The 15,141-nt window shown below is 37.2% G+C and overlaps 1 protein-coding gene across 13 annotated transcripts in view; it reads right to left on the bottom strand.

Moving 5' to 3' along the window:
• Window positions 1–15,141, bottom strand: part of LOC109424340 (collagen alpha-1(XVIII) chain) — a 1,002,865-nt gene that overhangs the window by 44,539 nt on the left and 943,185 nt on the right. For all 13 annotated transcript variants that reach the window (XM_062854154.1, XM_062854161.1, XM_062854156.1 and 10 more), the window contains one exon: window positions 7,342–7,470. In XM_062854154.1, the coding sequence (XP_062710138.1) occupies window positions 7,342–7,470 (129 nt within the window). The remainder of the gene's footprint in view (window positions 1–7,341; window positions 7,471–15,141) is intronic.

The following is a 15,141-nucleotide window of genomic DNA, read 5'->3' as shown; positions in this document are numbered from 1 at the left end:
GGGAAATTCTGAATGCTTTCAAGGCGTTTAAGTGTATTTCAGGGGTTCAGGGGCTTCCAGTTGAAATTAAGAGAAGTCTACGGGAGCTTGAGTAGGATTTTTTAAGGAGTTTAAAGCGTTCAAGAAGTTTCAAATTACTTCTAGGCGTTTTAAGAGATTTCAAGACAGTTTAGAAATAAAACACGTGCTTTAAATGAGAGAACTTAGTTCTTGAGAAAAGGTTTTGCTCCTGTGGATGTGAGACGGAGCCAAGGAGATATCTTGTAAGGAGATATCTTGAGGAGAGCCAAAACGGAAGCAGGGGGGGGGGGGTGTTTTAGGTTAAGATGGTGCCAGATTTATTTTAGTTCAAGAGGTTTAAGGGGTACTGCAGATGGAGATTTAGGGACGTATCTGAAACCCACTGAGATCACTTGAATTGTCCATGAGACTCAATGAAAATATTAAATTCCTTGAAATCAACTGGAAAGCCTTTATAAACCCTTCCGAACCACTTCAACATACCACTAAAAGCCTCCTCGAACCCTGTGAAACCCCTGAAAATCCAATTTCTGAAACCCCCGAAACGGGTTACCGAAAGGCATAAATACGTAAGGCTTAAAAATACAGAAAATATCAAAAGGGCTAGAATATCATAAGACTGAAATAGTGATTCGACTAGTTTTGAAATGGCGGCAACCCAAAAGCTACTAAGGCCCACTCCAACACTAGCAAGCCTATGCTATGCTTTATTATTCACCTGCATGATTAAGACAGTACTAAGCATACCCGACTAGAGGGTTCTAACAAAAATGCATAATAATTATAACATACCATGATATTTATAACTCATTGTGTTATAATTCAGTTTGAATACTTAGGTTTTTATAAAATACTGCAACACAATTACAGTGGCGTTTCAGTTTTATCACTAGTCGTTTTAATCACTACTCGCCTAAATTCACGGTTTTCTGTTCGATTATATCACGATTTTCATTTCGTTTGTATCACACTTGTTTTGAAACATTCCGAAATCAATATAAAATCAATACTGCATTGTCCAGTCCACCAAACCAGTTATAAAATATAAGCTAAGACTTAAATATTTTGCAGCTGAACGATTTTGGATAAAAAATTTACATTTATTTCTCGTTTCGCTAAATTCACGGTTTCGTTTATATCACGGTAAAATTTTTTTTGACCGTGATAAAACCGAAAAACCACTGTGTATCACATTATGACATGAGTGTTGTTTTATAACTCGTTGTCATATATTTTAGTTTTGATTTTTCGGCACTCCGAATTATTACAAAGTTACATCAGATTTTGGTAGAAACTTGTTACAGGTATGCCTCGATTTTGTGGACCCTCGATGATATAGACTCTGGATTTTATAAACTTCGATTTCATGTACATTTTACCTCGATTTTATGTACATTTTTGGGTCAAAAATAATCCTAACTCACAAGGAGGTAAAATTTTTAACATTCAATCAGTTTAGAACGTGCTGTTTGTATTATGATGACTTATAATGTAAGGATTTTATCCTTTTGATACGCGGAGCACTTCATATCAATAAATTGTTTCGTGGGGCACCCACATTAGCGCCAAATCAGAGCTAGTCAGTCAAGTTTCCCCGATTTCAGTGGCCCTTCATTACCCAGGTAACAATTTGATGCTGTACAAACGTTTCTCCAGCTATTTTAACCCTTTGGGGACGGATGGGTCGTATGTGCCCAGCCGAGAAAATCGACCATCACAAACGTGTTCTAGACTAGCGAGGTTGCATCTAGAGAGGTGAAAATGCCGTCTCCAAAGGGTTAAATCAGCCTTCATTTGAACAAAAGCTGAGCACAAGAGGTACAATCCTTTATTCAGCTCCCAAACATCTGATTTTGGTGATTTTATTCAACATTTAGCTGATTTGAGGTTCATTGGCAGACTGATTTAAGGCTTAATATGCGCTTAAACAGTAATCAATTAAATTTATTGATTGTGTAAAAATAAAATGAAAACACTTTCGTGTGTCCGTTTTTACCATTAGCTGCGTCTATTTCCAGAAGAGGTGTTTAGGAATGTATAAATTAATCTGTGGGAAAACTGGGAATTGAACTCAGACCTGCTGATTTATAGTCACTCATCTAAGCACCTACACCACACACAATTGTATACATATCCTCGAAAACAAAAGCAATACTTGTTAAGTCTGAATAGTCAAGAGCATAAGTTGAACTAAGTCTGTATTGAGGCTGAAGAAGTGATGTGGACTTCACGAAAACATGCTTGGGTCAGCTGTCAAAAATTATTTGATTAAAGGCTGAACAACAGATGATTAGTTCTGCATTTTGGTGTATGTTTTAAAGCTGGTTACCCATATGAATAATATTCTATTCAACTTAATATTCAGCCAATACATAGATGGCTGATTAAAGAGGTTGAACAAGCCAATATTCAGCTGTCATTGTGTTCATTGTGAACAACTTCTGAAAGATTCAATGGAACAACTTTTGAAGAAATCCCTGCTGAAATTTCTAAAGTAATTCTAGGAATATTTAGGAAGTCTGTAAAGCTATTTCCGATAGTATCGCTAAATAAATATTAGACGAAATTAAAACAAATCTGAAGAAAATTTTAATCGAAAGAATTTCTTTCAGGAATATTTTAAGAATCTATAGATGGATTTTCTGAAGAAATACCAGGAGGATACCTGGAAACTCCTGGTGGCCGGAAAACCTAACATGACCTCTTGAGATATTTTTGGAAAAAAAAGGAATCCAGGTAAATCCTGGAGGAATTTCTGAGAAAATATATAGAGCAATACCCGACGGAATTTCTGATGAAATCTCTGTGTGAATTTGTTGATTTTTCGGCATACAGTCTTATGAATTGCGTTGATTAATTTATTATCATCGCCGACGATGAGGGAATCCCCAAAACAACCTTACCGGATGGCCCAGATGTGTACTAGACAGATTGACCCTTTCAAACCCGACAATTTTCGATTTTTAGTAAAACTTTTAACTTGTTGATTTGTGTATCGAGCCCTGAGGAAGGTCCAATATTCGGACCGAAACGTCGGCGATGATAATAAATTAATCAACGGAATTCATAAGACTGCAAGCCGTAAAATCAACAAATCAATGAATCTAGTCGAATAACTCATTCTCTGTGTGAATTTCTGCAGGAATATACACAAAAATGTCTTCCAGCTTTGCCGTAAGAATCCTTACGAGAATCTCTGAAAGAATTTGTAGAAAAGGAATAAATGAATCTTTGGACGATTTTCTAAAACTTTCTTGAGAAATCCTTGGAACAATTTCTGGAAGAAAAATGTCTTCAAAGAATATTTAAAGAAAAGTTAAGAAATCTTAGGAATTTCCTTTTGAATTTCTAAAGCAGTGCTTGCAGAAAATTCTTTAGCAATCTTCTGAGCAAATTATGAAAGAGTTCTGAATTTCTGATTTCTAATCTCTATGGAAAAAAAATAGGAAATTCGTAGATGAATCTCTGGGACGATCTACATATGTAAGAATTTTTGAAAGGAATTCTAGAAGCATAACCGTGCAAGACTTTCATAAGAAGTTTTGGATAAATTTCTGGAGGACATTCTTAAGGCGAAACTGGATCCATTTCCTCACTTTTTGGTTTATGTTTTTTTTATAAAATAATGAAGCAATTAATTCAAAATCGGTTTTCGTGCACATGTAGAGTATGGATCAAGGAATACCCACGATTTGTGCAAGTATTCATGCTATGCTATGCTATGTAGAGTATGGATCAAGGTATCTCCTGAAATTTTTCATGGTGGAAAATGTTTGTCGTTTTTGCAGAAACCATTTTTAACAAAATTTCAAAAAAAAAATGATTTCTGCAAAAACGAAAAACATTTTCCACCAGGAAAAAAATCAGGAGATACCTTGATCCATATTCTGTGTACCAAAAACCGATTTTGAAAATATTGCTTCGTTATTTTATAAAAAAAATTAAAAACCAAAAATTGAGCAAATGGATCCAGTTTCGCCTTAAGTTTAAACGGATCCCTAGAAGAATTTGTGAAAGATTTTCAGACTGAACTTCTTTAGATTTTTTCGGATTTTTTTAAATTAAATGTACAAGGAGATTCCAAAGAAGTCCCTGAAAAAAAAATCTTCAAGAATCTCTGGGAGAATTTTACAGGAGCTTATGAAAGATCTTTTAGATGAATCCTTGAGTAGATTTCAGCAAGCGTCCATGAAAGAATTTTCGAAAAATCTGTGGACGTTTTTCAAGGTAGTACTTGGAGAAATTTGTAAATAAACCCCTGGTGGAAAATGTGGAGATATTTGCGAAGAAGTTATTAGCCAATTTTATAATAAAAGTCATAAAGATTTTCCGACAGGATCTTTCGAAAAAATTGTGAAAGAACCCTATAAGAGTTTTTATAGCAATTTCTACAGAAGTTCCCGAGTGGATCTCACTCTTTTTAAAAAAAAAGACCTTGGAGGAATTTCTAAAGACCGTGATCCCAACATTTTCCAACAGAAATTCAGGATAACAAAAAAAAATCCCTGGAGCATATTTTAAAGTAAACCCCGGAGAACATTTTGGAATAAATCCTTGGAAGATCGTTTGAGAGAAAGCTTGAAGGAATTTCCGAAAGATTTTTCGAAAAAAAAAACATGGAAAGTCCTGAAAAAGAAGGGTAAATTTCTGAAGGATTTTCTGAAGAAACCCTTGGAGGAATATCTACAGAAACTCATACAAAACTCTTCGTGAAAATTCTGGAGGAATCCCTAGTTGATTTTTTGGAGAAATTTGGAAGTTGCTGTGGGAATTCCTGGTAAAATCCTTGGAAGTAACCCCAGTACACATTCTTGAAGGAACTTTGGAAACAATTGCTGAAAAACTTTGCAAAAATTTCTGAAGTCATCGCTGGAAGGTTCACCAAAGGAATCTTTGGTAAAATAAATGTCTAAAGCAGTTTCTGAAGGAATCTCTGAACGAATTTTTGAAATAATCCCTGGAGGAATTTCTGTTCTAATTTATGGGTAATTTTTTGAAAAAAAAATGGAGTGATTTCAGAAGTTTTTTTTATTTGTGAATTTTAACTTAGGCTAATTCTTCACACACTGTTTCAGAAGTAAATCATGCAAGATACTTTGAAATAACTCTTTGAGAAATTTGTACAATAGGAGGAATATCTAAACGAATCCGTGAAAAAAAAAATCCGAATGAATCCATGGAAGATTTACTGAAAGAATCTGTGAGGGAATTTTCAAACTAATTTCCGAAAGTTTTTTCAGAAAGATTTTTTGAAAGAATTTCAAAAGAAATTGTTGGTAGATTTTCTAAAACAATCTCCAATAACGTTTCCAAACGAATGCGTGACAGAAATTTCTGAATAAATATCCAGAGAAATTCCTAAACTGCCTGGGTAAATTCTCAGATAATCTCTGGAATAATTTGTTGAAACCATGAAGGAATTGGTGAAGCAATTCATGCCAGATTTCGTAGAAAATTCTTCTTGACACTTCTGGAGGAACACATGGAACATTTTCTGAAATAAACTGTAACATGATAATTTAATTTGGGAAGTTTTCTTCAGAGACAATTGTAATAAAGTTGAGATTTCTGGGTTCACTTACTTTTATTTAACACTACAGAATTGCAATAAAAGGCGACCGAGTAGATAGCGCTACAAACCTACACTTCTCGTTCAGAAAGATCGTTTGGCAAATCCAGCATTACCAGTAACCGCGCGCTATTAAGGCGAAACTGGAAGTATTTCCTGTTTTTTGTGTTTGATTTTTTATCAAATAACGAAGCAATACTTTCAAAATCGGTTTTCGTACACTTGTAGAGGATGAATCAAGGTATCTTCTGATTTTTTTTTCGTAGTGGAAAATGTTTTTCGTTTTTAAAAAACCATTTTTGAACGAAATTTCACAACAAAATGATTTTTAAAAAAATGGAAAACTTTTTCAACACGAAAAAAAAAATCAGAAGATACATTGATCCATACTCTACATGTGTACGAAAACCGTTTTTGAAAATATTGCTTCGTTATTTAAGGACAGACTTGTTAGAATCCCATGATGGCTGCCACAATGGCCGACTTTGGCACCTACTTACGATTTCGAGGGCACAAATCTCTTCGTAAACAAAACCAGCGCATTTGATCTTCTTATTTTTGGCTTATTACAAGTGAGCAAGAACAGAATAATAAAATACGCAGTTATTTGAAGCTTGCTCCTTGAGATTTGTGCGTTTTAAGTTCTCATGCACTCTTGAAGCGGGATTTCAAGACGTTTGTCCTTAAAAAAATCAAAAACTGAAAAAATGAGGAAATGCTTCCAGTTTCGCCTTAAGTGTTTGTCACGAATCTCTAAATTTCTCAAGGAACCCCTTGAGGAATTTCTGAAGGGATCCCTGGAGGAATTTTTGAAGCAATTCGCAAAGGAATCCAGAGTAAATCCTTGAAGACATTTTCAATCCCTGAATGAGTTTCTGAACATTTTGATTTTTTTTTGGACATTTATGAAAATAACATTTTTTTCATTGCTCAAAATATTGGTTTTTGAATCATTTTTAAATTAAACAAAGATTAGTGATTAAACGCATCATAAAAGGAAATTAAAATAGTTTTGGTTTTATCACGGCTTTCAGAACCTCTTAAAAGCTAAGTGGCCTTCAAAATGTTAGTTGGGTATTTTAGTCTTGTTTCGATCCATCAGCAATTTGGGTAACAGTAGTGCCTCGCTACGCCAGTGTATCCCCCTGACTGCCATGCCAGAACCGATCCCGGATGATAATGAAGAGACGTTTTAAATTATAAATATTGGATTATTATTCCGGAAAAATGAAACATAAATTTCAATGACAGCGTTTGTGTCATAAATTTTTCCCTCGAATCGCCACCTATAGCGTTTTCTGAGTTGCCTGTGTTGCTATTCTATATTGGATATTTTTTTCCTTTCTGTGCCGAATTTCGCACACAGCCAAAAAATGCGGAAGGTGATCGAGGTGGAAATCGAGGGATGGGGACAGGTTGAGAGCATACTTGTACGCCCAGAGAATTTTCCCCGCAAAAGTGGCCCAATTGTATCTTTTCCAGAGGGATATGGGAAATGGGAAATTTGACTGTCCCTCATCTGAGGGGATGGGGCCGAAAGGAAATTTGGAGAGGGAATAAATTGTACTTTATTTTCATTGCTACAGTCAGTATGCAGCTGGGTGGGTGGAAGACGAAAGGGGGTGTTTCATTGCTTAAGGGCTACACGCGGTTCCGGCTGGACCGGATCGGTCCGTACTGAAGAGGAACGGACTTCGAAAGAGGGGCGAAAGTGAGAATAATAAAAGATTTATTTGCGATAGTAAACTTACGGATGGTCCTTCGATTGGCTGGGGGATGTTGTTGATCAGATTGGAGGCCTGCAGATCGGGCCGATGGGGCGGTGGTATCACGGTTGTCGTTGGGGGCGCTGGCGTCGCTATCGGGACCAGTGTGCCGAGCTGTAAAATGAGAGCAGAAAGAAATTTGTGGATTTAATAAAGGTGATATTGATTTTTGTCTTGAATGGAGCATGAGGTAATTTGGTCTGTTCGAACGAAAATCTGAAGACTATTCTTCTTGATGTTTTGTTCGTGACTGATAACCTCACATGAACCTGATCCTCTAATTATTTTCTGATTCAGATAACAAGAAAAAAGAAAAAAAAGAAAAATAAATAAAAAAAATATAAAAAAACAAAAAAGAATAAAAAAACATATAAAGAAAGAAAATGATAAATAAAAAACCATAACACGCGTCAAGAATCGTTAAAACTTATTAACTGTATTCTATCTTCCCTTCGAAGCACATCGTTTATATTTTCGTTGTCAAAATTTATGTTTTGAGCTACAAAACCGCATTTCAGTTAATGATGCTAAAGATGATTTAAATAACGAATCGTTCAAAGTAAATAATTCTCGTCTTACGACCATCAACTTTCAGTTCATTGGCAAACAATATGGTAAACCTTTCGCATCAGTACCATACCATCTTCAGAACCGGAAACGTACTAAATCATAAAAATTGAAATCCACCCGGATTCGTTCTTGGTCGTAGTAACAGCAGTGCACTGGTTCTTAACATCGCTACCTACAATGTCTACAATTGTTTAAGTGGCCGGAAAATTGCCCACCATAAAGAGAGGATTGTTTCGCCTTCGCTCGCTGACGGCCGGCGGTTGCTGATAAGTAGGCACTACATTTGCCATTACGAAACGAGAGGGCGCAAGCGGCCGCCGTTTTCACAACCATCGCGTCCATCATCATTCTCATCATCATAACCGAGGGTTTTCAAGGCATGCAGGCATGTAATAGGGAATCGGGATGGGATGCATCATAGGAGTTTAAATGCTTCACTTTAGTTTGACTCCTTATTTCTGTGAGAAAAATTCTGATTTTCACCTGGTATTGTATAAGAACTTGCACCTTCATTAACTGAAAGGACGTTCTTTGACAATTGACAATTTTTCGTAAATCAAGTGACGAACGTATTCTAAAACAGCTTGACCCTTTTACCCCACGCTCCTCGAAAAGTCGGGAGCAGATTGAATCCAAAGAGAAGCGATTTTCCCCACCACTTTCTTTATGACTTGGAGGATTTGGAGTGGACAGTAAAAGTTTCCTACATTGCCGGCCGACCCATGCCAATAACGCGTTCTCCATCATTAAACTTCCCCGAACCTACCTCTACCTCTAGAGAAAGGACCATCCATCCGACCAACACAGATACACACTTATACAAGAAAGTCGGGAAAAGCGCTCTGAACTCTTCTGGAGTAAAGGGTTCTCCACCCCGGCGGATTTACACGCTTCTCGCACACCCATTGCTTCCGGGACTTTTCGAAATTCTATTATGCGAAGTATATTTTTTTTTTACCCGGAATGAACGAGTTCGGTTCGGTGTTGCTCTTCACTGACCCGCAGAATAATAGTGGCTGGCTCTCATCCTGAATTTCATTGTAGCTCGTTAGGGTAGAGGCTCGATGTTTAGGCTATAGTTGATTTGATTCGCCAAAATTTGAGGAAAGGATTTGATTTAGGTTCTACGTGGAAAGAATTTAGATTGGATTGGATTTGAATTGGATTTGGATTGGACTTGGATTGGATTTGGATTGGATATGGATTGGATTTGGATTTTAATTGGATTTGGATTGGATTTGGATTGGATTTGGATTGGATTTGGATTGGATTTGGATTGGATTTGGATTGGATTTGGATTGGATTTGGATTGGATTTGGATTGGATTTGGATTGGATTTGGATTGGATTTGGATTGGATTTGGATTGGATTTGGATTGGATTTGGATTGGATTTGGATTGGATTTGGATTGGATTTGGATTGGATTTGGATTGGATTTGGATTGGATTTGGATTGGATTTGGATTGGATTTGGATTGGATTTGGATTGGATTTGGATTGGATTTGGATTGGATTTGGATTGGATTTGGATTGGATTTGGATTGGATTTGGATTGGATTTGGATTGGATTTGGATTGGATTTGGATTGGATTTGGATTGGATTTGGATTGGATTTGGATTGGATTTGGATTGGATTTGGATTGGATTTGGATTGGATTTGGATTGGATTTGGATTGGATTTGGATTGGATTTGGATTGGATTTGGATTGGATTTGGATTGGATTTGGATTGGATTTGGATTGGATTTGGATTGGATTTGGATTGGATTTGGATTGGATTTGGATTGGTTTTGGATTGGATTTGGATTGGATTTGGATTGGATTTGGATTGGATTTGGATTGGATTTGGATTGGATTTGGATTGGATTTGGATTGGATTTGGATTGGATTTGGATTGGATTTGGATTGGATTGGATTTGGATTGGATTTGGATTGGATTTGGATTGGATTTGGATTGGATTTGGATTGGATTTGGATTGGATTTGGATTGGATTTAGATTGGATTTGGATTGGATTTGGATTGGATTTGGATTTGGATTGGATTTGGATTGGATTTGGATTTGGATCTGATTTGGATTGGATTTGGATTGGATTTGGATTGGATTTGGATTGGATTTGGATTGGATTTGGATTGGATTTGGATTGGATTTGGATTGGATTTGGATTGGATTTGGATTGGATTTGGATTGGATTTGGATTGGATTTGGATTGGATTTGGATTGGATTTGGATTTGGATTGGATTTGGATTGGATTTGGATTGGATTTGGATTGGATTTGGATTGGATTTGGATTGGATTTGGATTGGATTTGGATTGGATTTGGATTGGATTTGGATTGGATTTGGATTGGATTTGGATTGGATTTGGATTGGATTTGGATTGGATTTGGATTGGATTTGGATTGGATTTGGATTGGATTTGGATTGGATTTGGATTGGATTTGGATTGGATTTGGATTGGATTTGGATTGGATTTGGATTGGATTTGGATTGGATTTGGATTGGATTTGGATTGGATTTGGATTGGATTTGGATTGGATTTGGATTGGATTTGGATTGGATTTGGATTGGATTTGGATTGGATTTGGATTGGATTTGGATTGGATTTGGATTGGATTTGGATTGGATTTGGATTGGATTTGGATTGGATTCGGATTGGATTTGGATTGAATTTGGATTGGATTTGGATTGGATTTGGATTGGATTTGGATTGGATTTGGATTGGATTTGGATTGGATTTGGATTGGATTTGGATTGAATTTGGATTGGATTTGGATTGGATTTGGATTGGATTTGGATTGGATTTGGATTGGATTTGGATTGGATTTGGATTGGATTTGGATTGGATTTGGATTGGATTTGGATTGGATTTGGATTGGATTTGGATTGGATTTGGATTGGATTTGGATTGGATTTGGATTGGATTTGGATTGGATTTGGATTGGATTTGGATTGGATTTGGATTGGATTTGGATTGGATTTGGATTGGATTTGGATTGGATTTGGATTGGATTTGGATTGGATTTGGATTGGATTTGGATTGGATTTGGATTGGATTTGGATTGGATTCGGATTGGATTTGGATTGAATTTGGATTGGATTTGGATTGGATTTGGATTGGATTTGGATTGGATTTGGATTGGATTTGGATTGGATTTGGATTGAATTTGGATTGGATTTGGATTGGATTTGGATTGGATTTGGATTGGATTTGGATTGGATTTGGATTGGATTTGGATTGAATTTGGATTGGAGTTGGATTGGAGTTGGATTGGAGTTGGATTGGATTTGGATTGGATTTGTATTGGATTTGGATTGGATTTGGACTGGATTTCGATTGGATTTGAACACTAAAATGAAACGAGCTCACCAATTTGAATTCGTTAATGATTTCTCGAATGTACCAATATAAAAATATCTTCTTTCTTCTGGCATCACTTCCCGACTGGGACAGTGCCTGCTTCTCAGCCTGAATTATATTTAGCTCTTGTAGAATCCAGTCTAATGTTTACGCCTAAAACAGCTACCATAGCCCTACTGCATTACCCCTTCATCACCATCTGACCGGTGGTCATATTTCATCTAGAATAAATAATATGCAATTTTCCAAGCACGTTTTTTCCTCGTTGGCCGGCCATAGTCGGAAATCAACTTTGGCATACACACCGACTCTGGGTACATTGTTATTTTTTGTCGGAAAAAGAAAACACAGAGGATAGTGTGAAGAAGGGCAAATGGAAGGCGGCGCATTTTGCAGCACTGACTGTGGCAACAGACTATGTTACGAAGTCCAGCAGCAGCCAGCCAACATCATAATTTTCAACTATTTTAATAATAAATTAATTAAACTAGTGAATGGGCGGTGGGCGGTAGGGTTGCAGCAGGGAAAAATGGAATGGTGGCTTTGGGGTCGGACTATGTGCGGACAATGAGCAGGACGGAATTCCGGTGGTTTCTGGCTGAACGAAAGCGAAGCTGTACGGGAATGCTTTGCCCTTCTGCTGGCCAGTCGTTTACTAATGGATTTTTGTATCGTTTTTATCCTAAAATATTGTTTATCAAATATAGATGTAACTGTTCAAATGCTCATGGCTGCTTTGAGTTACTTTGTTATTTACACGGTGCGAATCGTATTCTTAGTACATTAGGGCTAAATGCATGATTGTGACGCATGCTGAGGCTTTATTCAACAGAAACAACGTTCAATTCACACAGCATTAAAAAGTTGTTGGATCACGTGCCCGGCAGATGAACAGGAACGTGAATCGCTCCCGTAACTATGAACACACGGTTTCTAACAAGCTTTTATGTAATTTTCGTCTTACTGAGCATCGACCAATAATGCTCAAGTTGTTTCTTGCATCTCGCCTTATGTCTCATGACCAATTCGGTATCAATTACTAATTTATAAATAAACTTCCATACCATGTAAAAAAATATTGTGAAAAACTATGATTTCCTTAAAATAATAAGATTGAATAATTTTCCCTTGAATTCTGTTTTCATCTATTCCACATCTATTTTGGGCACAACCTGATTTCAATTTCCGGCACACCTTCTACGTGACACTATGGTATGGATGGTCAACAATTTATGATTATGACAGTAGGTGTTTACTCGAAAAGTCGGTCAAATTCTTCACAATTCAAATCAAATCATGTGTTCAGAGTTCTTTTGAGCAGAAACATTTTGAATGGAAATGGATATTTTTATCCACCAGATCATAATACGCCATCACAGTGTAACGAAGAAATCTTTCTCTGTGGTTGTGAAATACGATGTTTCGTATTCAGAAAATCCACGTACAGGCCCGTGGGTTTAACCCCTGAAAACCACCTCTCCCTCCCCTTGTGCACAGGCTTGGCTTTACTTTCTAGGTTTAATCACCGCATGACTTTATGATAATTGAATTTTATTGGCTTTTCTCGGTGAACTTAATACTACTCAAAGAAGGAGGGAGTAACGAAAGTAATGAAAGAAACGGTGGATAGAATCGCAAGTGTGCGACGAGAGAAATTGAATAGAAGTTGAAAATTAACAGAGGGCCATAATTGAACAACACAATCACATCGACGACCACTTTGCCTAACGTCCTCGTGTTGAACGGCTAGGTACTAGTAGTTTGATGATGACTACTAGCCCTAGACAGGCAAAAAGATCGTGGTTGTGATCTGTTAAATGTTGTTCGGCTTTGCTTTCGGTTCTATCGAGAAAAGCCAATAAAATTCAATTATCACAGGCTTGGCTTGCATCCTCCCTAGACGAACAACTTGTTGTTTTAATTTTATCTTCCCGTTGATAAGTGATTCTTTATTTATTTGAACAGGTTTTGCTGCATTCTTCAGCAGTGAAATCCAACTTTAAAGTGCCGCAGAGCTTTTGTGAAGATCAACATTACAAAATTTCTAACCTATGAAAAGGTTATAATTTATTTCTTCTTCTTCTTCTTCTTGGCGTAACATCCTCATTGGGAAAAAGCCTGCTACTCAGCTTAGTGTTCTATGAGCACTTCCACAGTTATTAACTGAGAGCTTCCTCTGCCAATGACCATTTTGCATGCGTATATCGTGTGGCAGGCACGAAGATACTCTATGCCCAAGGAAGTCAAGGAAATTTCCTTTACGAAAAGATCCTGGACCGACCGGGAATCGAACCCGTCACCCTCAGCATGGTCATGCTGAATACCCGTGCGTTTACCGCCTCGGCTATATGGGTCCTGGCATGGTCAATACCGGTATCATATCTTTACTTTTTCGTTAAATGATCCGATTTCGACTGAAAAAGGATCGTGTTAAAAGCGGAACCTATCAATCAGAATCCTTCCTTGCGATTCAGTTGAAAATGACTACTGTAACAAAACCGAATACTTTATAGCTTCTCAATAGTCATAAAGTAATACGACATGCACTATACAAAGGAATTCCGTGTCTGTACCATAAAAGATCAAATGTTGGTCGCAGGGGTCATGTTCCGAACAGAAAAAAAAAGACACTGGTTAAATAGTGAAATGCTAGCTTAACAAAAGGTATTAGTTGCTTGAAACAACAAATCATCGTTTGCAAGAGACTTCGTGAAGCAATATCAGGCTGGATTCATGAGCGAACGTGCTAAAACGGACCAGATGTTTGCTATTTGCCAGGTATTGCAGAAATGCTGCGAATACAACGTGCCCACACATCACTTGTTCATCGAATTTAAATCGGCGTATGATTCAATCGATCGAGACCAGCTTTGGCAGATTATGCACGAATACGGATTCCCGGATAAACTGATACGGTTGATCAAGGCGACGATGGATCGAGTATCAGGGACACTTTAGAGAGTCCCTTCGAATCTCGCAGAGGGTTACGGCTAGGTGACCAATCGTGCTTGCTGTTTAACCTTCCGTTAATCGCGCTGTTGTACTTTGTACAACGCATGAGAATTATCGACTATTACTTTGAAACCATCTTTTCTATCGATGTCAACCCAAAATGTATTCTACAGGAATCTTATATGGAATATTATAAGACCTTTTTTGAAAACAGTATAACTCCTTATAGTGCGGAAAATTGAAAATCGCAATATGAAGAACGTACTCTATTTAAGATAAGATAGACAGTTGAATGTGAATTAGTGTATTTCAAAATCTAAATGATCTAGAAATATGGTGTCTTTGGCAAAGTTACTTGGGATATCAAGGGCCTTCGCGAGGTGATCTGAGAAATTCAGATTTCAACCGATAGGCGGCGCTAGTGAGCATGTAATTTTTATATCCCATATAACTCAGGATCCTGAGTACTTAGAAAGATGCCGAAGACACCGGCAAAGTTGTTTGGTTGGTCAAACACTAACTGATGGAGAGCCGTTTGGTTTGAAACTCCACATCTAGGTGGCACTAGTGGGCATTGAAATTTTATAACTCATACATCTCAGGTCAGGACCCTGATTACTTAGAAAGATGGTGTCTTATGCAAAGTTGTTTAGTAGATGAAACACTAACTGATGAAGACAAGTATGATGTGGAATTCCACATCCAAGTGGCGCAAGTGAGTACTCAAATATTATAACTCATATATCTCAAGATCCTGATTACTTAGAAAGATGATGTCTTCAGCAAAGTTGTTTAGTAGATCGAACACTAACTGATGGAGAGCCGTATGATTTGAAACTCCGCATCAAGGTGGCGCTAGCGGGTATTCAAATTTTATAACTCATATGTCTCAGGACCCTGATTAC

The sequence above is a fragment of the Aedes albopictus genome, chromosome 2 (genome assembly GCF_035046485.1).
Source record: "Aedes albopictus strain Foshan chromosome 2, AalbF5, whole genome shotgun sequence".
In the NCBI taxonomy this organism is placed as follows: domain Eukaryota; kingdom Metazoa; phylum Arthropoda; class Insecta; order Diptera; family Culicidae; genus Aedes; species Aedes albopictus.
This window is presented reverse-complemented; position numbering and strand designations above follow the sequence as displayed.